At 41.1% G+C, this 23,762-nt stretch overlaps 1 protein-coding gene across 3 annotated transcripts; it reads left to right on the top strand.

Moving 5' to 3' along the window:
• On the top strand, window positions 1-23,700 carry LOC117260027 (uncharacterized). 3 transcript variants are annotated; one of them, XM_033631893.2, is made up of 18 exons: window positions 1-146; window positions 814-923; window positions 4,102-4,286; window positions 10,658-10,690; window positions 10,922-10,990; window positions 11,207-11,236; window positions 11,350-11,385; window positions 11,775-11,810; window positions 11,908-11,957; window positions 14,106-14,158; window positions 14,252-14,478; window positions 14,798-15,051; window positions 19,568-19,693; window positions 19,832-19,967; window positions 20,220-20,267; window positions 20,358-20,429; window positions 20,600-20,890; window positions 22,503-23,700. In XM_033631893.2, exons 3-18 carry the CDS (start codon window positions 4,232-4,234, stop codon window positions 22,529-22,531), a joined length of 1,545 nt encoding a protein of 514 aa, XP_033487784.1. In that variant the 5' UTR covers window positions 1-146; window positions 814-923; window positions 4,102-4,231; the 3' UTR covers window positions 22,532-23,700. The 3 variants fall into 3 exon arrangements, with proteins under 3 accessions (XP_033487784.1, XP_078023189.1, XP_033487783.1); XM_078167063.1 differs by having other exon boundaries at window positions 2-146; window positions 4,255-4,286; XM_033631892.2 differs by lacking the exon at window positions 1-146 and having other exon boundaries at window positions 485-923; window positions 4,099-4,286.
• The last annotated feature ends 62 nt before the right edge of the window (window positions 23,701-23,762 follow it).

Below are 23,762 nucleotides of genomic sequence, written 5' to 3'. Positions count from 1 at the left end.
CAGCTAACAAATATGTCTCAGATGAATGCAGATGTTTCACTCTGAAAGCCGGGGTGACAAAATAACTCATGTTTGCTTGTTCTTTTCTACCTCTCTTCCTAGTTTCTCTGTACTTGCATGTTGCTGCATCTAGGATAAACCTTTGGGTGAGTAAATGCAAAACGTTTGATTTTGATATGGGGTCTGAAATGTTAACTGGTTTCACTTTATTGTCTGTTATCATTCCACAAACAACAGGGCCAGACATGCAGCCGGGTTCAATCTTTATAATGCCTAACAGCAAACATCTCCTTATCTGCTTCACCTCCTATCTCACTCATGGTATCTCTAATATCTAATAAAAGTGCAAAAAGCCCGGCTGTAAATCATCAACATTACTCCACACAGCCCATGTTTAAGGCGGGATGCTGCACCCGCCCACATTATCTCCTCATGCGCCTCCATGCGCTGCGCTGCAACTGCGCAGCACCGCTGATCGTGAAAGGTACGCCTGAATGCCACAAACAGCGCGGTTTTACACACCTCGATGTGAAGATCTGTTGGTAAATGGTACAAGCACACGAGCTGGTTGTGAGAGGAAACAATACATCCACATCTACACAGCAAGACGCCTGTTTTCTTTTTGGGATTTTGGAAACTGCAAGCGCCATATTTAGGTCAAATCCAGATGTTTTGCTGAAGAGGGGATGCTGCACCCAAAGAGACAAGTGGTGTGAAGAAGTAGCTCAGCCGGCCACGAGGGATCATTATTGCGCCAATTACTGCCTTGCACTTTAACCAGATAGCTGATGGTCGGATCATATTGCCTTTCAGGTGCCGTTTTACGCAGCCGCTGTGGACAAACAGAAACTGTAACAGGATCACACAGAGAGGATGGTGGCTGAGATGGCGAACAGCGCAGCTGCTTGTCACCTGGAAGACGGGTAAGACTTTTTATTTTTTATAACCCCAAAATGTCAACCCCTGGATTTTTACACCAGTGTTTGTGTTTCAACACGATGCCTGCAGAGGAGGAACCGCTAAAATCGCTCTGCGTCAACACAGGAAGTGGTGTCCTTTGTTGCTGCCGCCGGGCTCATATGTTTGTATACATTTTAAGCAGAATACACAAATCTACAGGTATTGCTTCCTCGTTATAAATACGCACAACTGAAAGTAGATACAAAGAGGAAGCAACACGAGGGTCGTGATGTCTTTGTTGGTGTCTCTCTGCGCGCTGCACGCTGCTGTGTTGTTACAGTGTGATGACTCACTGACAACAGTGTATCATCATGCTGCTTGGAGAGGAGATCTTTGCGTGTTTGATAACAAAGGAAGAAAAGGATAAAGCAATTATTTCACCATGCATATGCTAATAAACACATGCATCCTCATAAGGATATTTTAGGAGAGAAAAAGTAGCCACTGCCACAGAGTTTTTAATTATGGTTCATGCTGCTATGAAACACATGTGTCACACACATGTTTTTAAAATGTTATGTTTTAAAAATGACTCATACTGATATCTCCAGCAGTTATACAATATTTACTATCAGTTGTATTGTAAACCACAGACAGGTGAGGTGATACTGATGACTCATTGTCCTTTGTGAAAGCTGCTGTGCTGTTGCCAGGGTATCATTCACCCACCGATGAGGGCTGGAAAAGTCCCCAAATTAACAATGGCACACAGGGCTTTATAACTTTATACTACAACCTTAACGGCAAGATAAGAGGCAGCACAAAATTTGCTCTATATTTATGACCCACTTTAAACATCATAGTGAAAGCAGTGTGGTATAATGTCAGTAACAAAGGTCAACTTTTTCTGTGGTGGATGCAGACACGCTGACAGTTGTTTATCTATGCACAGATGTCGTCTGTCTTCATGTGCTTATAGGAAGCTGCAGGAAGCATGTAAATGTTGTGGTTTTTATCTTTCAGACAGATACAGACCAACACCCTCACACAGGATTCTGTTATCATGTTTTGTAGGAAGACACAGTGAGAGCTGAGAAAGTCTGAGAACTCACGCAGGGAGTTTATTTATCGTCTGAAAACATTTGAGCAAACTATGCTCAATAAAAGAGATGACTGCCATGGCAACTAATGAGCCCCAGAGTTGTTGTGTTGCGACTATCTGGCAGAGGGAAGGAGCTGACCTTGAAGAGGAGAAAACACCATTTCCTGGACAGATGTTAGAAAACAAAGGAAACCACAGGGCCTTATCAGGATTTACAGACGTCAAATTAAAAGACCACAGCTTGGTTTGGCTTAATCCTAATTTCCTGATACATAATTTTGCTTTTGATCGCCCGGTTCTGTATTCTTACAACTGAGGGAGTGACACGGGAAAAGATGCAGGGCAGGATATGACCTACTTTTTCACGCGAGCTGGTGGTGAACCCGTTCCTCTTGTGGGGTTGGCTCTCTGCCTTCTCCCCTTGACGGATCTCAGACGTGTTGCCGCTTGTTGGAGCTCAGACTGTGTCAACAGGTTGCACCAGTCATGTAATCAGACACAACATCTGAACCGTGGCACATGGACTTGGCTCATTGATTTGTTTGACTTCATTCCTGGATTGTAAAGCACTTATCAAAAGATTTAAAGAGTTAAATTGTCAGGGGGAAACTGGTATTGATGTCTGCTGTGCAGGGCTGGGCAACATGGTTTAAAACAATGACACGTTATTGATATGATTTTTTTTTGATGCAGATATCACAACATGGCAAGTAATCAAAATGATAATTTGTGCAATGAAGTGCATTCTGTTACACATTTTCATGTGCTTAAAGCAAAAGAAAACTTTCAGTTATTCATTTGTTAGTTTTTAATTACATTGTGCTTTATATCAGTAATAACTAAGAAGGCACTAGGGGAGCCAAGGGTGTAGGTTTTGTTTCAATACTAGGACACACACATATGAAACGAGGGGTTTGGGGATCCTCTGCCAGAAAGTTGTGGGCATCTAACACCTAACTTCTTGCATTCTGTTGAATTTTTATGCACCAATTTGTGCTTTTTTCAATTTATGTAGAGCAAGCTTCGAAGCTTCAATTGTTGCCATGGTAATCGAAGTCCAAATCAGTATTTAAATTTCTCATTTGAAAAACAAAACAAAGAAGCAAATTTTATGCATGTATAATGTGCGCAGGGTGTCTACAGGTCCTTAAAAAGTCTGAAATTGTCTTAAATTCAGATTCGATGGTCACATTATTGTGGAAATTTCTCCAGCCTGACAGACCCAGTGTTTTACAATCAATCGACAGACTGAAGAATTGCAATAATAAATAGTGTTTATGTCAGGGATGAGATTTTGTTTTCTTTTTACATTAAACACATTAAACTTAAACTCACCCAGTTGTTTGGTTTTAACTTTTTTTATAGGATGGTATTAAAAAGGTCTTAAAACGTCTTAAATTTAACTTGGTTATATCTGTAGACACCCTGTAGGCATTACCCCCCAATAAACCAAAATAGCCCATAAATTAAGAAATAGAAATCCAACATTATTCTTTATACATCAACATTAATTGTTATAGGTTGTTAGACCTTCACCACGGCCAAATGCCCTATCTCACGATGTAAAAAATAATTTATGTCATTTGGATCTGCTCCAATATCTAAAAGATTCGTCCTTGGCCCATGCTGCACCCTTCCACCAAGTTTCATAAAAATCTGGCCTGTAGTTATTGCCTGATCCTGCTGACAAACAAACCAAATAATCAAAAACATGACCTCCTTGGTGGAGAAGATGGAGGTATTTTATAAATTGATTCCACCATATGATTTCTATCATCGCAATATGACACCTCTGAAAGTAAATAAAGGATCACTTTGAATATGAAGCATCCACCCCAGTGTCTGAGTTATGACAACAGAAAAAGTGTCCAGACCAGTTTTGTTTAGTGGCTTAAACACCCAGCCGGTATATTTCCACAGCTGCACCATCAACACTGACCTGAGAGTGAGTCAGAGGGGGAGTTTGGGTGGAAAGGTGAATCTATCATTGGACAGGATGGGCTGGTGTAAGAGGTGTGAGAAAGTGAGATGCAGGCAGCCTGTGCACATTTCCTGTTTTTCTTTTTCATTCGGCTGTGTGTGTTCCTGTTCAAAAGCAGAAGTGGTGTACAACAAGAGCCTGCAGCTGCATGATTTGAAGAGCCATCACTTTCAACCTCTAAATCCTCCCATAACTGTCATCACACCACCCAGACATCCCTGACTTGAGTGTGATTTAAAGCTGTCTGAATGTTATCCCCTCTGCCCCACAGAGATGGAGATATCCCTGCACTTGAAAACAAAGGTAAACATTGACCCATTTGTACTCCCTCCCTCCCCCTCACTGTTCTCTACCTCATATCACATTATTACAGAGCACTGTAGGGCTACATGTGTCTGTATTGTTCTCTTATACAGTGATTGTGCTATGCCTCTCCTCTAGCTCCTTTTTAATATTTAAAAGGCGTGCATCCCCATCTATTATTTCTCTCTACTTTTGTTTCCCTTTCTGCCTTTCTTTATCCCTTGTCACCTGTCTCTCTTCTCACTCTTTGGCCTCTGTGATTTCCATTTAATTTGCCTTTAAGGGCAGCAAGATTTATACACAGTTGTGTGATCGCTTGTGTCGTCAGATTTTGCTATTTTAAACACTGCACACCAGTACAAAAACTTCTGTTGATTTTTTTGCAGACATTCCTCTAATATTTTCTTAGTTTTTTCCTCATGGGTTACCAGAGTTTTCACCTCCTCAGACTTAAACTTTATTTTAATTAGATTGGGAAAAAAAACCTTTAGTTGACCCAGTAACAAAAGATTGTCATATGCAGTTATTGATTACCAGGAATGCAGTGATCTGTCATTTTCTTTCCCGATAGCGATTACAATACATCATCTCTGTACTGATTACCGACTCAATATGAGTGCTATAATTTTCTCAACTTTAGAACTTGTATACCACACTGTGAGGAACTCTTCGGGATTGTTTGTATGTAAGGTAACATGAGAGGTTGCTGGGGGCCTGGAGCTTTGTTAATGGCTCATCATGTCTTAAAGGAACAGTGTGTAAGATATAGGGGGATTTAGTGGCATCTAGTGGTGAGGATATAGATTGCAACCGTCTTAAACTTCTTCTGGGTAGAATTCCCTCAGTGTTCATTATTTAGGAGGTTTTTACGATGAGCTGAACTGTACGCAGAGGTCTCTTCATCTCAAAAAACAAACAAACAAGGAAACTAACTAACAAACAAAAAGAGGTACCCACTGATTTATACCGGTGAAAACAGTCAACAGAGCACTTTCAGGCCATGTTTACACGAAAACGATCCACTGAAAACAGAATCGTTTCTCATTTTCGACTTTGCGTGCCTATTGACTGGAAGCGTAATGCACATGTGCGAAAAGTCTCCGTTTTCAGAGGAACTGCATATTGCAAGTTTACATGACAACGGAGATGGTGCAGTTTCCAAAAAATTGCACGCTGGAACCCGTTTTCAAAACGTTGTGTTTTCAGGCACCCAAAACGCCGCTGTCGTGTAAACAATCAGCCATAACGCAACTAAAGTTTACCATTTTCAGTTGAAATCATTGTTGTATAAACAGGACCTTAGGATTAGGGATGTCACGATTATAGATTTTCTTGGTACGATTATTGTCAGAGAAATAATCACGGTTTTACGCTTATCACGATTATTATGCATTAATTAATTTCACACTATAAATGTGTAAAATCACATGAACACTCCTTATAGATCTTTAAGTTTCATTTATTTCCATGTGCTCCTGCTTTTTCTTTTATCTCTCAACACAACAGTGATGGTTTTAAGTACGTGTGGCGACTATTTTGTTCATGTATGAAAATATAGTAGCCGTACAACCGGGCTCGGTAAAGTGTTTTTAAGTTGATGTAAAAATAAACGGCGAACATTTGTGAAATCCCACACTCGTGTGGACGTGAGTTTCTGCCTGTCGTCTCACTCCAAAGAGCTACATGGACCCAAAACCATTACAACCTTACGCTGTGTGCACACAAACTGCAAAACTATCCATCAAAAAAGTTTTTGAGACGAGCCTTAGCTTGTCACGTTGCACTGTAAGCCCAACTCGTATCATACCACTATGCCATTAATTGCAAATGACACGCTAACATATAATTTTTTAATTCAGTGTTACATTAGATACACTGCCTGGCCAAAAAAAAAGTCGCCACCTGGATTTAACTAAGCAAATAGGTACGAGCCTCCTATTGGATAATTACTGCATGGGCGATTATCTTTCAGCTGGCAACAAGTTATTTAACCCCAACTGGTGCAATGAGTTGCTTCTCATTTCCTAAACAACCATGTCGAAAGACACATCCCGTGGTTGTGGAAAAGATGTTAGTCTGTTTGAGAAGGGTCAAATCATTGGCATGCATCAAGCAGAGAAAACATCTAAGGAGATTGCAGAAACTACTAAAATTGGGTTAAGAACTGTCCAACGCATTATTAAAAACTGGAAGGATAGTGGGGACCCATCGTCTTCGAGGAAGAAATGTGGCCGGAAAAAAATCCTCAATGATCGTGATCGGCGATCACTTAAACGTTTGGTGAGATCAAATCGAAGAAAAACAACAGTAGAACTCAGGGCTATGTTTAATAGTGAAAGTAAGAGCATTTCCACACGCACAATGCGAAGGGAACTCAAGGGATTGGGACTGAACAGCTGTGTAGCCTTAAGAAAACCACTAATCAGTGAGGCTAACCGGAAAAAAAGGCTTCAATTTGCTAGGGAGCATAAAGATTGGACTCTGGAGCAATGGAAGAAGGTCATGTGGTCTAATGAGTCTAGATTTACCCTGTTCCAGAGTGATGGGCGCATCAGGGTAAGAAGAGAGGCAGATGAAGTGATGCACCCATCATGCCTAGTGCCTACTGTACAAGCCTGTGGGGGCAGTGTTATGATCTGGGGTTGCTGCAGTTGGTCAGGTCTAGGTTCAGCAACAGTATGTGCTCAAAGAATGAGGTCAGCTGACTACCTGAATATACTGAATGACCAGGTTATTCCATCAATAGGTTTCTTCCCTGATGGCACGGGAATATTCCAAGATGACAATGCCAGGATTCATTGGGCTCAAATTGTGAAAGACTGGTTCAGGGAGCATGAGACATCATTTTCACACATGGATTGGCCACCACAGAGTCCAGACCTTAACCCCATTGAGAATCTTTGGGATGTGCTGGAGAATGCTTTGCGCAGCGGTCAGACTCTACCATCATCAATGCAAGATCTTGGTGAAAAATTAATGCAACACTGGATGGAAATAAATCTTGTGACATTGCAGAAGCTTATCGAAACAATGCCACAGCGAATGCGTGCCGTAATCAAAGCTAAAGGCGGTCCAACGAAATATTAGAGTGTATGACCTTTTTTTTTGGTGGTGACTTTTTTTTTGGCCAGGCAGTGTAAATCGAGATTGACATATTTTAACCCAGTCATTGTGCATTTACCTTTACTTGTGCATGTACAGCCGGGTGGTTGTCCCGCAGGTGTTGTATCATGTTGCTCTTGTTTGATCCTTTCTCAGGTCAGTGTTGATCCTTTGCGTTGTTTTCGTTCCGTGCAAGTTGCGCTGACCTACTGTATATGGTTCCGCGTTGCGGCATAATCTTTGGAGAGTGACGGTGTTGAGGAATCTTTACGAATAATTAACCGTGGCGTTTAAAATCGTGGTTAATAGTGAAATAAAGTAATCGTGACATCCCTACTTAGGATACAAATCAGTGTTTCTCAGATGCTGTTTGGCATGTTGGCGATGGACCGCTAGCCTAGCACCTGCTAATGTGTGCTCACCTTTTTCTGTGATGGTTTAAGACTCAGATGTTCAGGACATTTTAGCAGAAGCTGACTTATCCACTGAGGTCTCTTCATCTCCAAAACAAATTGACCTGTTGCTTTAAAGTGGTAAAAACACTGAATAAAGCAGTGTCACATTAAAAAACACTGTGTTTTTCTGATGCTCTTGTTGTGTAGGTGCTTCTAACTATGGTGATCGATGCGACAATGCAAATGGTCCTATCTAGAGCTAGTGTTAGGTTTGTCCATTTTGGGCTACTGTAGAAACATGGCAGTTCAGCGCAGTGGCGGACTCATTGGACAAAGACCTGCTCCCTATGTAGATATAAACAACTCATTCTAAGGTGACAAAAACAACAACTCTTATTTTCAGGTGATTATACGGTAGAGAAAATAAACTTATTATATTCTATTTCTGCCAATATATCCTCCTGAATGCCACACACTGGACCTTTAACGAATATAACAGTAAGTGGAAACACTGAGTTTATAATGACACCGACCCAGACACTGTATTTATCAAGGATCTGTCCTGTCTCCTCAGAAGGGTTAAGAACCACTGCTATACTCCACACATCAACATTTTATGCCCTTGGTGTTGCTATATTTTTAGACCAGCAGATGGCAGGCAACACCCATGAAACCCGCCAAACCTTTTAGGCTGTGAATAAGTGTGTGTGTGTGTGTGTGTGTGTGTGTGTATGTGTGTTTTTGCGTGTGTATCTGAGTTTTATCTCCACCTTGTTTGTCAGTCTGATGAAGGGAAGCGGCCATGCCAGAGTGAAGAGGGATGCCTGCTGGCTCAGATGAGGCAGCAGAAGCAGAGAACGAGATTGGCCATAGGAGGCATGTGAGGACAAGGAGAGAGAAATGGAGGAGGGAGAGTGCAGAGAGAGGTGAAGCAGACAGATCGAGCGGACTGGAGGAGAGAGATTGATGAGGGAGGTGCTGCGAGTGGAGCAGCGATGGCAGCATCTGCTTGTTAGTCTAAGATAAAACTCTGTGGGCCAGAGAGGATGGGCTCCATCCATTAGGCAGCCAGGCACTCAGCCAGATGGCCCGGTCCACGGACATTCACTGCTGCTGGGATGAGAAAGGCAGCAGCTCCTCTGGACCCATCTGTATAAATGTGCCAGAATGTTAATGCATGGCACTTATCGCAGGCTTCTTCACAGGGTGCTACAGTTCAGCTGCTAAGGAATGATGGATATGTAAAAGCTGGTGGTGTAAGTCAGACTTGCCGAGGGCTTTTTTGATGACTAATATGGATCAAACCACACAGTGTACAACATAGAAGTAAACTAAAAGTCGAGGTCTTTCAGCGGGGCTGCACCTGTTAAAGGAAGAGCCCCGGTGACAGAAGGTAAAACTCCGCACACTATAGCTCGTTTTCTGACATTTCAATCTACATAGGTCTGTTTTCCTTATGTAAGGAAAGTTTAAAAAGTGAGTGTGGAGTTCAGCAATGAGCCATATGGCTGCACCTGACTGAACAATATCTCTGTGACAGACAGGCTTTGATGTGTGAGAAATTGAGGAAGCAGAATCGCACACATGTGCTTTTACCTTATACAGAAAATTACCAGTGATAGGCATATAATTGTTTATACTGTAAAATAACGTTTCCTGTTCAGGTGATATTTAAGTAGAAACAGAAAACTCCCCCCCTACTACCCCCTACTCCCCCCCGCTACCACAGTGTCCACAGTTTCTTCTGTTGTTCCAGTGTCCACCATTTCCACGACTGGGGACTGGGGATAGTCACTGTTAGGGTTGGGTACTATTCACATTCGAATAGATACCATATATTCCAGTTCCTGGAATTCGGTACCGGTACCCCACAGTACCCTTTTCGGTACTTTCCTTTTTCTGTAATAACAAACATGTCATTTTTGAACAAGATGGAATCCCATTTCTGCTCCTTGGCTCTTTTTTAATCATACATCTATGTAGGGTTCATCTTCTGTCTCTGCGTGTGTGTGTGCGTGTTTGTGTGTCTGCTCATCTAGCAGTGTTATTAGACCATTACGGAAATTGGACAGGAAAAAAATGAAAATAGATCAGATGAGGAAACCAGCAATAGCAGCAATAGTTTTGGCTCGCCGGGAAGCCGACAGAACAGCCGTGAAGCTCTGTAACTGGCTTCCCAGCCTTTCTAAATCCAGCGTTCTCAGCCAGATGCGTCGTTATTCGTCAGTACCCTTAAAAGCCACCAAGTACGGCACCCAATTCTAGTGACTGTAAAGTACTTAGATACTCCTTAGTAACTGGAAAAAGCTACTGGGGGACACAAAAGCACTTCCTTGTCCTGTTTTGGTTGCGCAGTGGTTGATTCACTTCTTTTGTGGCATAGCCTAAATTGAGCCTTCATTTTCTCGGGAAATCGTACCCGGTGACAGACAGAATTTTATTGTGAAAGCGAGGCTTGTAGGGAACCAATCCAAAAGCAGATGCTGCTTTATAACATTATGCAATCAACATTTACGTCATAATGATTAGTTAAAGCACAAAACCTTTCCACTTTATTATGAGACATGTTATTTTTAGCTTAACTCTTCCTTTATTCTGTAGTTGGTGTTGCATGTAGTGCCAGGCAATATAACCACAAAAAATGAGTTGATGATGCCATCAAACCTTTAGAAGTGGTGAAGTTTCCATAATGATGATGTTGATAATGATGGTTATGATGACATGGTTAACAGCAAATATTAATAATGATGTAGTAATAGTAGTGACTAACAACATGGGAATTTACATTGACTTTTAAGCACATTTGCACAACATTGCATCAGGTTTTTCAAAGCAAACAGCACTAACCTCAAAATGATTTCTAATTTGTTACAGATAACCTGACAGAAAGTGACAGTAGTAGTTCAGGTAAGCACATATGTCACACCACATATGAAACATACAACCACAACAAGTCTTTTGTTTTTTCCACAACTCATACGAGAACTTTGCAGAAGACCACATTTGTTCTGACATTTAATTCTTAATTCAACATTAACCTTTGTGGCACAAATCCCCTTTACTCATCATACACTGGACATCCAGTGCAATGTTTTCAGCTTGCTCACGTGCCCCTTTTCCCATTGTTTTATCGAACAGAGAACACAGAAACGTCCACTGAGGAGAGCTCAGAGGATGAAGAGGAAGATGAGGAGGATGAGCAATCTGGTGCGACATATACGTTGAACTGCTCTATCACAGATCATTTCCTTATTTGTTTTGTTATAAAGATTTAGATGAGAAGATTGATACCACTCTCATGAAAGTGGTGTTGATCTTATTCATCTTAGCAGGAGAGCAAATAAGTGTATGTTTCAAAATGTCAAACTATTCCTATAATTTCTGTTTCTCACCCTTCTTTCTCCCATTGACTTTCATTCAAAGGCTCTGCTGAGAAAGACAGAGCAGAGGAAGGTAAAAACCAACATCCCATTATTAATGCGAGAAAATCTCTTTGGCTCTAGAATTCAACAAGATAAAGAACGAGTGGTGTTTAACTGAGTTTATCTCCTTCACGTTCTTTGCAGACAACGAAGAGGCCCATGCAGAGGAGTCTAAAAATGGTGTGGCACTTTGCAAAACAACATCTACACAACATCAACACCTGCCTTGTCAGATTAAGCAACTGGTTGTTGTTTGTTAAGATCCATGTCAGCTTGTTGTCACAGTTGCCATGGCTTTAGTGGTAACTCAGCGGACTACATCCATAACCGCATCCTAAAGGCAGCCATGCTACATAATTACGGCACAAAATGTTGGACTCTGTTGGCTTTCTTGGAACACGGAGTTCGATTTGTCGTATAATTGAGCGTGCTCCACCCTCGCTCGCAACCAACAAAGTGGCCCACAATGTGAAAAGTTTGTCAAGGGTGTCTCCCAGAGTCTTAACATAAGCTTCCAGTGTCTCACATGTGATTTCATATGATAATGTTGGATTGTTTTCACCCTCTAGATTCAGTCCCTGAAGCGGTGGTTTCAAATGGGAAAGGTGAGCAGGTTATAACTGATGTTGCAGCTCAATTAATGTCCTGGATGTACTATGACATGTCCTGTAACTTCCTGTTTTTTGTCATACGTCCTGACAGATGAGAGACCCTTCAAATCATGCTGTGAAAAGTGCAAAGCCATCCAGCAGGTGAGCTCAGAGATGTTCATCTGACAAATGTGATGTTGAATGTGTGCCTTATATTTGTAATTATAGTTGATACTAGTCCATACCCATTGGTAGCTTTGTCACCTTCTACCTATGCCAATCCTCAATGCCTATGTGCAGTTTCACATAGATTGACCACGTCAGTGAGTAGAAAAACGTGGTACAGACAGAATGACTGAGTGACAGAATGACACACTGACAGTTTCCGTGATTATGTACAGCATACCATACCATGACTTAGTCATACCAAAAATTAAAAATTTTATTTTAGCGATTTTTAAACATTTTTCTGTTGTTATAGCGCCACCCAGTTGCCAATTAGAGTTAAATTCCTCCAGTCACCTTGAGGCATCCTGTTCTACATATCTACCAAGTTTAGTAAAAATCAATATGGTGGTTAGGCCTAGATAAGAAATTAGCTCTGTAGCGCCCCCATTTTGTTTGATGGGGTCAATAATGGAGGGGTCCCCTCAGATTATGTGTGGTCATATGCCTACAAAGTTGCGTGGTGATCGGTGAAACCCTTGAGATGTTATACACCTTTATGTGATGAGCCACGCCCTCCACAATATTCATTGCCTTATAGAAGCTCAGTTTTAGTAAGTTTTCCAACTTTTGCCAAGAGGGAACTTTAGATATTGGTCCCTAGATTATGTTCACCGAGTTTCATGCAGATCGGTCAAACTTCCTAGGAAGAGATCAATTTTAAGTGTTTTTCAAAAAAAAATCAAAATGGCGGAAAATCTATATAACCGGAAGTTGTTCGTCATGAGGAGAGGCATCTCTGTGCAAAGTTTCATGTCTCTACGACATACGGGGCATGAGATATGCCCATTCAAAGTTTGCAATTTCAGTCGGTTGCTATGGCGCCCCCATTTGGCCAATTGATGTAATATTGCTTCATTCACATCCTCCCATGACCCTCTACCACTGTGCCAAATTTCACATGGATTGACCAAGTCAGTGAGGAGAAAAACGTGGAACAGACACACCCACAGACAGAGTTTTCGTCATTACATAGTAAGATATGTGACGTTGTTCTGATGTTGTGATGCACCTTGTATACATGGGTGGATTATGAAACAATGAGCCTCTGGGCACAGATATGCAAAAGGCCCCACCACCTCTCCTACATGGCAGCAAGACACAGACTTTGTGGTGGTTTGGCCACTTTTATTTTGTTGCTTTGAGTTTCTTTGTAGTCAGTATGCACCTTTTGTGTTTTTGTGTCTCTTTGAGGTCATTTTGGTTCTTCTTTTGGTTCATTGTGTGTCTTTTTCTGGTTGTTCTGCCCGTTTTTATGCCTCCAAACTGGCAAAAGCCATAGCTGGAGGCATTATGTTTACGAGTTGTCTGTCCCATTGTTGTGAACACGACATCTTGAGGGATTTCTTCAGATTTGGCAACAACGTTCACTTGGACTCAACACTGAACTGATTAGATTTTGGTGGTCAAGGTCACAGTGACCTTGCACCTCTATTCTCAAGAATACCTTAAGGGGATTTCTTTCTTTTTTTGTTCTTTTTGACTGAAGAATAAACTGATCAGAATTTGGTGGTTGAAGGTCACATGTTTCTGGCGGTAACTCAAGAATTCATGCTAATTATGACAAAATTTCACGCAAATATCTTACAGGATATAATGATGAAGTGTTGTTATTTTATATTGAAAAGATCAAAGGTCAACTTCACTTTGACATCATGATATTCTACATAAAACGCCTCTGCCCATTAATCAGTGTCATATCTCAGAAACAGAAGGGAAGATATTTGGTCAGATACTGAACTGCTGACATTAATCGTGGGTGTTCACCTTGAAACTGTGCTGATTGTATAGATCATCTTTGCTGTAGGGGGGGAAGTTGTGTGTGTCTGTAAGAGACACAACTGGTGTGTGGAGGCATACAACCGCGGGGCGGTAATCCTAGTTGTTATTTTGTGTCTCTTTGAACTTCCTTTGCATCTCTTTCTGGTCTTTAAGTGTCTCTTTGTAGTTACACAATGTCTTTTTGGGGTCATTTTGAGTCTCTTCCTTGTCAGTATGTGTCATTTTAAGTAACATTTTGCAGGTGAAGGCCTGCAAAAATAATTGTCCAAATGAATAAACAAACTGTGTTGGTTTGCTTGACAGAGCCATGACAGTGAGCTTGTTACCCCCAGGACGCTCTCCAAGGGACGATTACAGTGAGTGCAATAGTCTCTGTCACCGATCTGGTTCGTGCACATTTATACTGATTTTCAATGTATAGCATCACTGACTCTTTTTATTTGTTTTAGAGTGCAGCTGGAAGGAGAGGGCACATATGAGTGTTCGGTCACCGGCCTGGTGTTTGAAGCATCGGAGCCGGTTCTCGTGCGGTACTCAGTTTTGTCCTGGTCCAAGTTTGGTTCGTTCCTCAGGGACTCCTGGAAATTTGCTGGACCCATCTTTAACGTGGTCACAGTCAATAAGGACGCATCTGTCCTGAAGTCCATCCAGTTCCCTCACTCCGTCTGCCTTTCTGGTGAGGATGAATACCAGGACTGTCTAGTGTGTCGTCTTTGTTCAATATATAATTCATAAGTATAATCTTGGCCTCCTGTGGTGACTCCATGGCCCATAAGGCAATGTTATGAACACTGAATATTGCTAACAAAGATGTCACCTGGAGGTTGTCTTGAATTTAGTTGATGGCTGGTGTGAAAGTAAAGCTGCAATTCTTGATTAATTATGACCCATCTGAAGGTCTTTACACAAAATTTTATTGAGTATCATAATCTTTTAACTATGATTTAAAGCCGCTCCAGGTGAAACATAAAACTTTCCCTATTACCCTCACACAGATCCAGAAAATGAAATGACATTCAGTGTCCTGCACATAAAGGACAACCGTCCACTCATCGAGCCGACAGTGGACCACTCAGGTAGCCACGTTAAATGGAACGTGACGTCCCTGTCACCTGTGGGTCCCATCATTCAGACGAGCCAATCTGTAGAGCACCACGGGGTGGTCCTGGTCTACAAGCAGCTGGGCAGTGACAACAACAGCTACAGCTTCCACGTCTACCTGGCCACCAACAGTGCATCTGACATCAAGGTCAGTGAATAACGTGGAACTGAAATAATTTCATCTCCATAGAAGATGATTGACAGTTTTCCTGCCTATACTTGACAAGAGCAACACTGTCTGGGCTGTCGCTGGTATTTACTTTCATTTTTTAAAACTGATAAACAGGTGACAGCTGTTTTGTAATGTGGTCAAATCCCTCCAAAACCTCACACTATGTAACTGGCACTTTAATCTACGTCGTCTGGCAATTTTACATGTCAGTGTCATTGAAAAAAGTCCTTGGTTTTTCTTGAAAGCTGCATCCGTCATCTGTCTACTCTGGAGTGTCTGTCTTTCTGTATCGGTTCCTGTGCGGTGGTGAAATACTGCAGTTATATCACTGGATACAGTGCACACAAAGTTGTGGTCTGAATGAATATGTACACACACGTTTATCAGCTGCAGCCACCAGCTCTGTAGCTCACTCTGTTGGTTGTAGGGTTGGACAGTCCACGTAAATTACCCCACCTTTTGGCAGACACATGAGGCTAAAGTTTGGCCTGGAGGTCAAGTGTGTGTGTGTGAAGGTGTGTGTTTGTGTTTATGCCCATTGACTAAAAACATGCATGACAATGGGGGATGCATGTATTTGCATTTGTTATGCTGCATTCATGTGCTCCTTGGATGGTCCCATTACCAGAGTTGGGGTGTCGTTCTTCTGACTTTGGTTTCTTAATGAGCTAAGTCGTAATGTGGAAACGTGTGCTACAAAGAAGATGTATTGAATTTTATGGCTCAGAGCATTTAAACAACACATTAATAACAGTTTGAATCTGATTTGGTCTCAGATTTGTTGCTGCACCCGTACATCCCCTCAAACTACTTTAATATTGCTTTATCGGACTGATGCTAATAAATAACTTTTTGAATTAATCTATGTCACACGGTTAACCTAATGCCATATTAAAAATTACATTTGTGAAAAATGACTAAAAAGTTTATTTCCACACAGGGATGTTCCCGGTGACTAATTTCTCTGTCAACTAAACGAAAATTTTAATTAAGACTAGTCGACTAGTCTAAAAAAAGGTCTCAGCACGGTGTATTCCGCGGGGAGGGGGACTGCTGTCTGACGGCTCTGTAGCCCCCACTAGTGGCGGGCGGCTGCATGACAGTTAAGCGGCCTTGTACATGAATAAAACACTAATTGGTTTGACCGACTAATATTTCTGGTGCCGACAAGCAAGGGGGCGGACACATAATCGTTTAAACAACTAATCGTATGCATCCCTATTACCATCAGCCAAACGTTTACTTTCATCCGCCATGTTTCTGCATATATAACGTCAACTCAGCAACTCGTGTAGGGCTGCTTAATTATGGCGAAAATAGTAATTACAATTATTTTGATTGATATTGAAGTCCGGGTTATTTACTGATTTAACACGATTGACTTTTAAAACATCGTGCTTTTATTGAATGTTCACTCTGGTGTTTGTTCTTAACACTGGATGTCTTTAACTTGAAATACAGTTAAACTGAAAAACAGTGACCTAAATGAGAATAGATAAAAGTTAAACGCTGTGATGCAGTCGCAGGAGTAGAGGAGCCTTTTACTTTTTGTGCTTTTTTTCCTTTTATTACTCGGTCATACACGGCTTCGTCAGTAGATTTCAATTGCTGGAACAGATTGGTTGTGTTGCTTTGTGGTGCAGCCACGACAATGTAACACATCTTACACATGATTAGAATTTTTTTCTTAGTCTGTCTCCACGAAACCAAAGTGTTTCCACACCATAGAGTTTGTTTAACCTTTCTTCTCAACCAGGGGCTCTCTTTCTGTCATCCTCCTACAAGTTCTACCGGCAAAGTTTCAGAACAACCACAGAGCTGGTGTGTTGTGACTCACTGGTTTCAACTTGTGCTGATATTTATGTTTGGACTTAAGGGAAGGGGTCTGAGCACATCTGCTGGGAAGGGGTGCACTTGATTTACAAAATGAAAGACACAGCAGCAGCACATCTCAATTATCTTCTTATGAAAAACAAGGGAAACTAAAATTATCACCTTTCTGAGTTGTTGTTCCAACTCGAGGGGGTGTTCACATGAATTTTTCAAGTTGATACCTAATTTTCCGACTATTCCGAGACGACATGAATGCAGCGTTAAATGCACATCTTATGCCCAGCTACATAGGACAGGAATATATTTCACATTGAATTACCATTTGTCATGCATATGGACATAACACTGTTAAAGATCCACTTTTAAGATATGAATAAGCAGAGTCAGAGTGAAAACCTTCTTGTGATTCTGCACATTTAGTGTTATAGTTGAGAAATTTTTCCCGTGATGCTTGAGAGCCAAAGGAAAAAGACCACAAACATCCCTTTTCTTGCGTGCACAGCGCAAAAAAGTACTCTACTGATGAAACCATGACCCGAGTCTACCCAAAAATTTCATTTGTGACTTTCAATCGTGATCACTGCGTACTGCATAAAACTCCAGCAAAATGCCTTTGAAATTGTGTAGAACAGAATCGGAGCGAAAACTTGACTTTCACTTCTTGTTTACTTTTGTTACTGCACTGGCTTTGATGCCGCAAGACTTTATAGAATAAACTCCAGATTTCCAGGTTTGTGTAATACAGTAACGCAAAGACATTTTCTGTAATGAGGTTAGACAGTGCAAAAATCCTATGATTATATTATATTGTTAAAAAACAGCAATGTCATCTGGTCAAGTGATCATGGACTATCTGGTATTAATGACCTCATCACATGCCCTATGAAACATATTATAGTAATTTCAAGGAATGGCATTAATGCCACTGCTGCGTGTATTCCTGTAAGTGTGCAACGTAATCCTGAGAGCTACATGACAGTCATTTTCTTACGCTGCACTGCTGAGGTCACTCAGGAAGTGTGTTTGTGGTTGTGTGTGAGCATGTGTGTCTGGGTGGATGCAGCTAGTGAATAATCATACTTCATTTATTGTGAAATAAGAAAATGCCAGTCTCTAAAACATAGTAATTTGGTATTTCCATCACCACGCACGCTATGGTGTCAGCAATCACTGACCAGGTCTGACCTCTGACTGTTTTTTTCCCATGGAGACGCCCACATTTTTTCCACTCTGACTATGGAAAATGTATTTTATTGAATGTTAATCATCATTAGAGCAGCACGATATGCAAAAAAAAAAATCATATTGTGGTTATTTTGGCACATATTGCAACTGCAGTATGAGTTTTAATTTTAGTGGGAATGATGATTTTAGCATTCTATTTTCACTGATAAAAATCTAAAAATGACGATGTGATTTTTTTGCCGGGGTCTGTGTCAAAAAAAGCATGTTCCCTTGCTTTTGGAATATGACTCGTAGACCGGGGCATCTTTGTAGCACCGCAATGCTTCATTTATAATAGCATGTTGTGACATATTTTACCTTTATCAAAAAATTGCACCTCCCGCACTTGGTCATATATTGTGATTTTGACAGTGTTTTGGAAGCTACTTTGAAGGCCTAGCTTTACAGGATACCAATTACTTCACACTGGAAGAAGTTGAATGACAGACCTAGGGAGAGATCTAGTTTGGTAAGCTAAAGCTACTTTGTAAAAAATGATCTAAATTGACAGTGTACATGTGATATGAAATTATAACAAAACAATATTAGACAAAAAAGTCACATGACAGCAACAAATGCCACTCGGTTGAGTTTATTGCAAAATGTGTCTATTTGTTCACAGGTTGTACATGAATAAAATACCCAAATATTCATGTGAAAGAGCAGGAAATATCAGCTTTGGTCTTGTATACAATGTCCATCAGTCAAACACCTGCCTTCTGAAACTTCTAAAATAGCATGAACAACTTCTCTGAACATTTGTAAATATAAATATGTAAGTTTTACTGGTGGGCCAGTCAGTCTAGACAAAAATAATACTTGTAGATATTAGTTATAAAATCATTGTCATAAAGACATCGTCTAAGCAGGTTGCCATATGTGTGTTTCCATTAAATCAGACCGAATATGCCAGCTTGAAATGGTGTGTTTTCAGACAGGATTTAAAAGTAGAAAGTCAGTATTGTGAATGTTGTTGGGGGGTGAGTTCCAGAGGCGGGGGTCAGAACACTGAAGGCTCTAGAACCCATGGTAGACAAGCGGGCAGATGGTGATGCGAGTTGGATTGCAGAAGAGGATCTAAGAGTATGGGAGGTTGTGTAGATATGAAGGAGTTCAGACAGGTAGGAAGGGGATTGATTATGAAGGGCGTTAAAGGTGAGAAGCAGAATCTTGAAGTCTTGAGCACTGAGCAACGCTGGCAGTTTTGCATATGCACTGTGCAAAGGTGAAGGGTCAAGTGTAGAGTGGTGGCTCCCTGACGAATGCATCATGCCGTCAGAGCAGTTATGATGAAAGAATAAAGGGGTGGGACTGATCAAAGGGGGTTCAAGTAAACTTAATTGTGCAGCCCTAATCACCATTCAGCCTGCTCATCATCTGTATGCAAGTGACTTATCCTCTGCTTCGTCTTGTCCTCCTCCCTCATGTAAACCAGGATATAGGCAAACAGGTGCGGTGCTACAAGAATCGCTACATTCGGATAGAGAAGCCCCCCACGTGTAAGCTGGATGAGGGGACGTATCGTCTCCTGAGCGAGCCAGAGGGAGAGATCAAACCTGAGGTGTGTCTCTTTGCATATGCATGTGTGTGCTCATGTGCAGTCATTTATATTGCAGCTTGAAAACCAAACATACGGTATATGCATTGACTTTACAGTTAAATTGTGTTTAATTATATTTATGTGTGTGTGTGTGTGCAGGATTTGAAATTCACCCTGGCTGTGACCAAGATGAAAGGCTACTTTGAAGCTTTTTTTGAGCAGCCTCCTCCCTTTAAATTGTCTCTCATAGACATTAACACTGAGGAGACGGTATGGTCCGCCACCATCAGAGAAGGTACTGGTGCATTCAGTCTCACATTGAACTCTTTTGGTGATTTGCAGGTGAAACAAACATCTAGGAGTTGAGGCTAGAGTCAGACTATTGTTTGTTTGAAAAGTCAGAATTTTTGTGTTTGTCGGACAGCTGACAGTAACAGCAAACAAAGATTTTATCTGCAAATAACATATTTCTGTATTACAGAGTTTGTGTGCATGAGTGTAATTTGCTCCAGAGTGGTGATGACTATCTTTTTCTGTCTACTCTTAGGTGACTGTGTGGATAACATAGAAAAGAAGCCAAAGAAAAGGACGAACAGTAAGCTTGTTTTTTATCAGATTGTTGTTCTCCATTGGGGTATGTTTGCAGCTTCTGCAGGTTGACTCACATCCCGAATTTCTTTTATAGGCAGACAGAGGAGCAGCAGCCCCTCTGAAGATGAAATGGCCTGTAAAAGGCCTCGATGGCAGGATGAGTCAGGTGACTTTTCATGTCTTTTACTAACGTCTGAGTGTCTTTTACACACTTTGTTTCTGCCCCCGATCAAGTCAACATAAACCAGTCCACACAGGAACTATTTCCAGATGCACCTGTCTGTCTAAAATTATACTGAAACAAAGTACCTGTGTGTGCTGTGCATCCTTTTCCAGATGGAGTGAAAACAGTGATGACTCAGGGCCAAGACATGTCAGAGAAGCAGCTACTGCAGGTGGCCAAGCGGCTCGGGAAGGAGTGGAAGCAGGTGGCCATCTATCTAGACTTGAACTCCAGGGAGCTGGATGACATCCAGGCAGTGGAGAAAGATGTGACCATGCAGAAGCTGAAGATGCTGGTGGAGTGGAAGAGCAGAAGGCGGCCGGGAGAGGCCACGCCGTACCACCTGCGGAAAAGTTTGGAGGAACTGGATGACTTGCCAAATGAGGTTCATCAGACACTGCAAGGTAATAAACTGCTAACATGTAAACACCTTGTAATAGATGATGGATGACCATTCAAAACAATTACTAAACAGTGACAACTGGCCATAATTTTGATTATTCAAAAATCATTTATATATATATATATATAAAAAAAAAAAAAAAACAAGATTGAGAGTCTGGAGCCATGCTAGCAGATCTGTGAGGCTTTTAGCATAGTGGGGCTTTGAGCTAAATGCAGAGGATCACCAAAGTTATTACATTTCATCCTGAGGTAGACATGAATGTGTGTAGCAGATTTCATTGTAATCACCCAGTAGTGGTTGAGATATTTCTAGGGCTGGGTGCTAGATGGAAATAACCCAGTGGTATGGAACCGTCCTCAAACAATACCTACATTCAATCAGGTTGTGCCAGGGGAGTGATCCGGGACTGTCCTGACTATGAGCTAAGCTCATAGCTCGGCTAATCAGTCAAGTTGGACTTCTCTTGTCTGAGTACACATGCAGAAGAGAAGATCGAAGTATGTCTGACGCCGCCTCGATAGGTAGCGCTGTGTCCTTTTTGATATAGTGCGTATTGAACTAGTTCCAGTTGATCCGAAGAGGAATCTAACGACGAATGAAGATGGCAGAGCATGAATGTGGTTTCTTTGTCCATCCAGAAGTGCATCTTCTGCTTCTTGGTTGCCATGGTGTTTGTTTGTTTGTTTTTCCGGGAGTTACTGCACTGCTATATACTGAACTGCTGCTACATCATCTCCTTTTTCTTCCAGGTGAAAGCCCCACGAAAGAAAAAGTGGTTAGTTTGATTTTCAATTGAATTATCTAGGTGTGTTAGACGAGCTACGGATAATCCAATTTCAGTCAGACTAAGCTGTTAACATGCATTTAAAAGTCCAGGTTCAGTCGGACAAAGCCAATAATTCGATTTTCTCAAGCTGCATGTAAACGTACTGACTGACGCTAAAATGGCTCAACTCTGTTGCTAGGCCCGTTTATAACTGTTGGGTAACGCTGGCCGTGTCATTCTAACAGTTAGTCCTGTCACTGTGGCTGGTGAACGCTCACAACTGGCCCTGGTGCGGAGCCCACACAGTACAGTCCACGGTGTGGTGAAGTCAAGCATGCTGTATTTGATGGTGTTGGGAGTTCAGGGATGCCACCAAAACATTTGAAAGTATGGCTATACCACACGCCACTCCTTTCACATTATGGGTAAGGGTCCTGGTATTGGTAATGGTATAGTAACGATACCCAGCCCTAGACCAGGGTGTATCCAGGTCCTTAAAAAGTCTTAGATGCCTTAAATTAAGGTTTCTCAATATAAGGTCTTAAAAAGTCTTAAGTTGTCTGAAATTCAGATTCGTGGGTCTTGAATATTTTTGGTCACATTACCGCAAAAATTTCTCACCAGTATTGCTGCAATATAGTGAGAGCAGATCTGTGACTGAAAGATCCAGGTTCCAGCAGATGTGGTCTGTCGTATGTTGGGCTTATATACAGTATAACTTGTAATAGGCACTTGTGCTTCCTTAGGATTTCAACTCTGTTTGATCAAGTATACATCGATGGATCTGCCATAGCTTTGATGAACAGACAAATTATTGTGTGATGTTTTTGTCGTCTTTTTTCAGACATGATAGACAATCGAGCAGCTAAGTGAAAAGGATCTGGGTTACATTGACCTTTGGATATCTGTTGCTACGTCATCAGGAAAAAAAAAAAACTCTCAGGAATACAACAAAGCAGAGATCACCTGTGGACCAAACGTCAGCTCTTCTTCCAGTTTGTGTTTCTCTTTTGAATATTTTTTGCATATGAAACTGTTTGAACTTTGGATGGGCATTTTCCCTAATTTGTTCACGTGTGGTCCTTTGGTTCTGTAATGAATACAGAAGCTAAAGCTTTTATTTGTGTAACCACAATTTGATGCTTAGCATTTCCAGGTTCAACAATGACCAGCAGAGGTGTAGAGGTCATTGAGATATATGGTAGCTAATTATGTAGCCAGTATGTAAATGTAGATGCTGCAGTGTTGAAACTGCAAAAAATGGGAAAAATCCAACCTGTGTTTCACTTGTATATGTTCTGTTTGTGGGACTTTTATCAAACACTTTGGCATTACATCACATGTAGGTGACTGTCCGAAGCATTATGAACTGAAGTACTGAGTTAGTGTCTCAAACATTTTTATATGTGTCCTGTACATATCTTTTTTTTACCAACTGTTTCAAACTTATGATCTATTTTTTTAAGTCTGTTTTTTTCTATTTGTGTTTTATTTGACATCATGTTTATTTTGTTTAACTTGAAATCATTCCTGCCGTCCTGTGACCAGAACGCACATCTTGTAAAGTATAAATGTTTGTATGTGATACAAAAGTGTACAGTAATGGAAAAAAAATAATCAGATGCATTTGGTTTCAGGGCTGAATTTAACTGTTCTACCTGTGAGTGCAGCCAACATTTCATAGTTGTCGAGCTTCAAGCACAATAACAAACTATACTGAAGCTGCCTATGGAAACATTTCAGTTAAATTTCCTCAACATCTCTACATTAGTCACAGCTTTGTTTCTGTCTTACTTATTTTCAAACACTATTGGGGAAAAGCTGCAGAGATGACGTCTGGATTGTCGAATTTTTTAGGGTCTTCCACGACGATACCACGCAGTCATGTTTACATTCAGAGAAAAGGGTTGCTTCTTTAAACAACCTGCCAACAACAATCCAGTCTGTCCTTTTTTTTGCACTTGTTTCTATCAGTCCCTCCAGAGAATTGTAGAGTAATTGTAAAGAAGCAAATGTCGACTGAATAAAACAAGAGATTCTTTTTACTTATTTTAAGTGTTGTCACTTCCATTTTTATTTGCACCCAGTTTCAGTTCAAATAATC

Source organism: Epinephelus lanceolatus, chromosome 4 (assembly GCF_041903045.1).
Source record: "Epinephelus lanceolatus isolate andai-2023 chromosome 4, ASM4190304v1, whole genome shotgun sequence".
Taxonomy (NCBI): Eukaryota; Metazoa; Chordata; class Actinopteri; order Perciformes; family Serranidae; genus Epinephelus; species Epinephelus lanceolatus.
The sequence above is the reverse complement of the archived record's forward strand: the minus strand, read 5'-3'. Positions and strand labels throughout refer to the sequence as shown.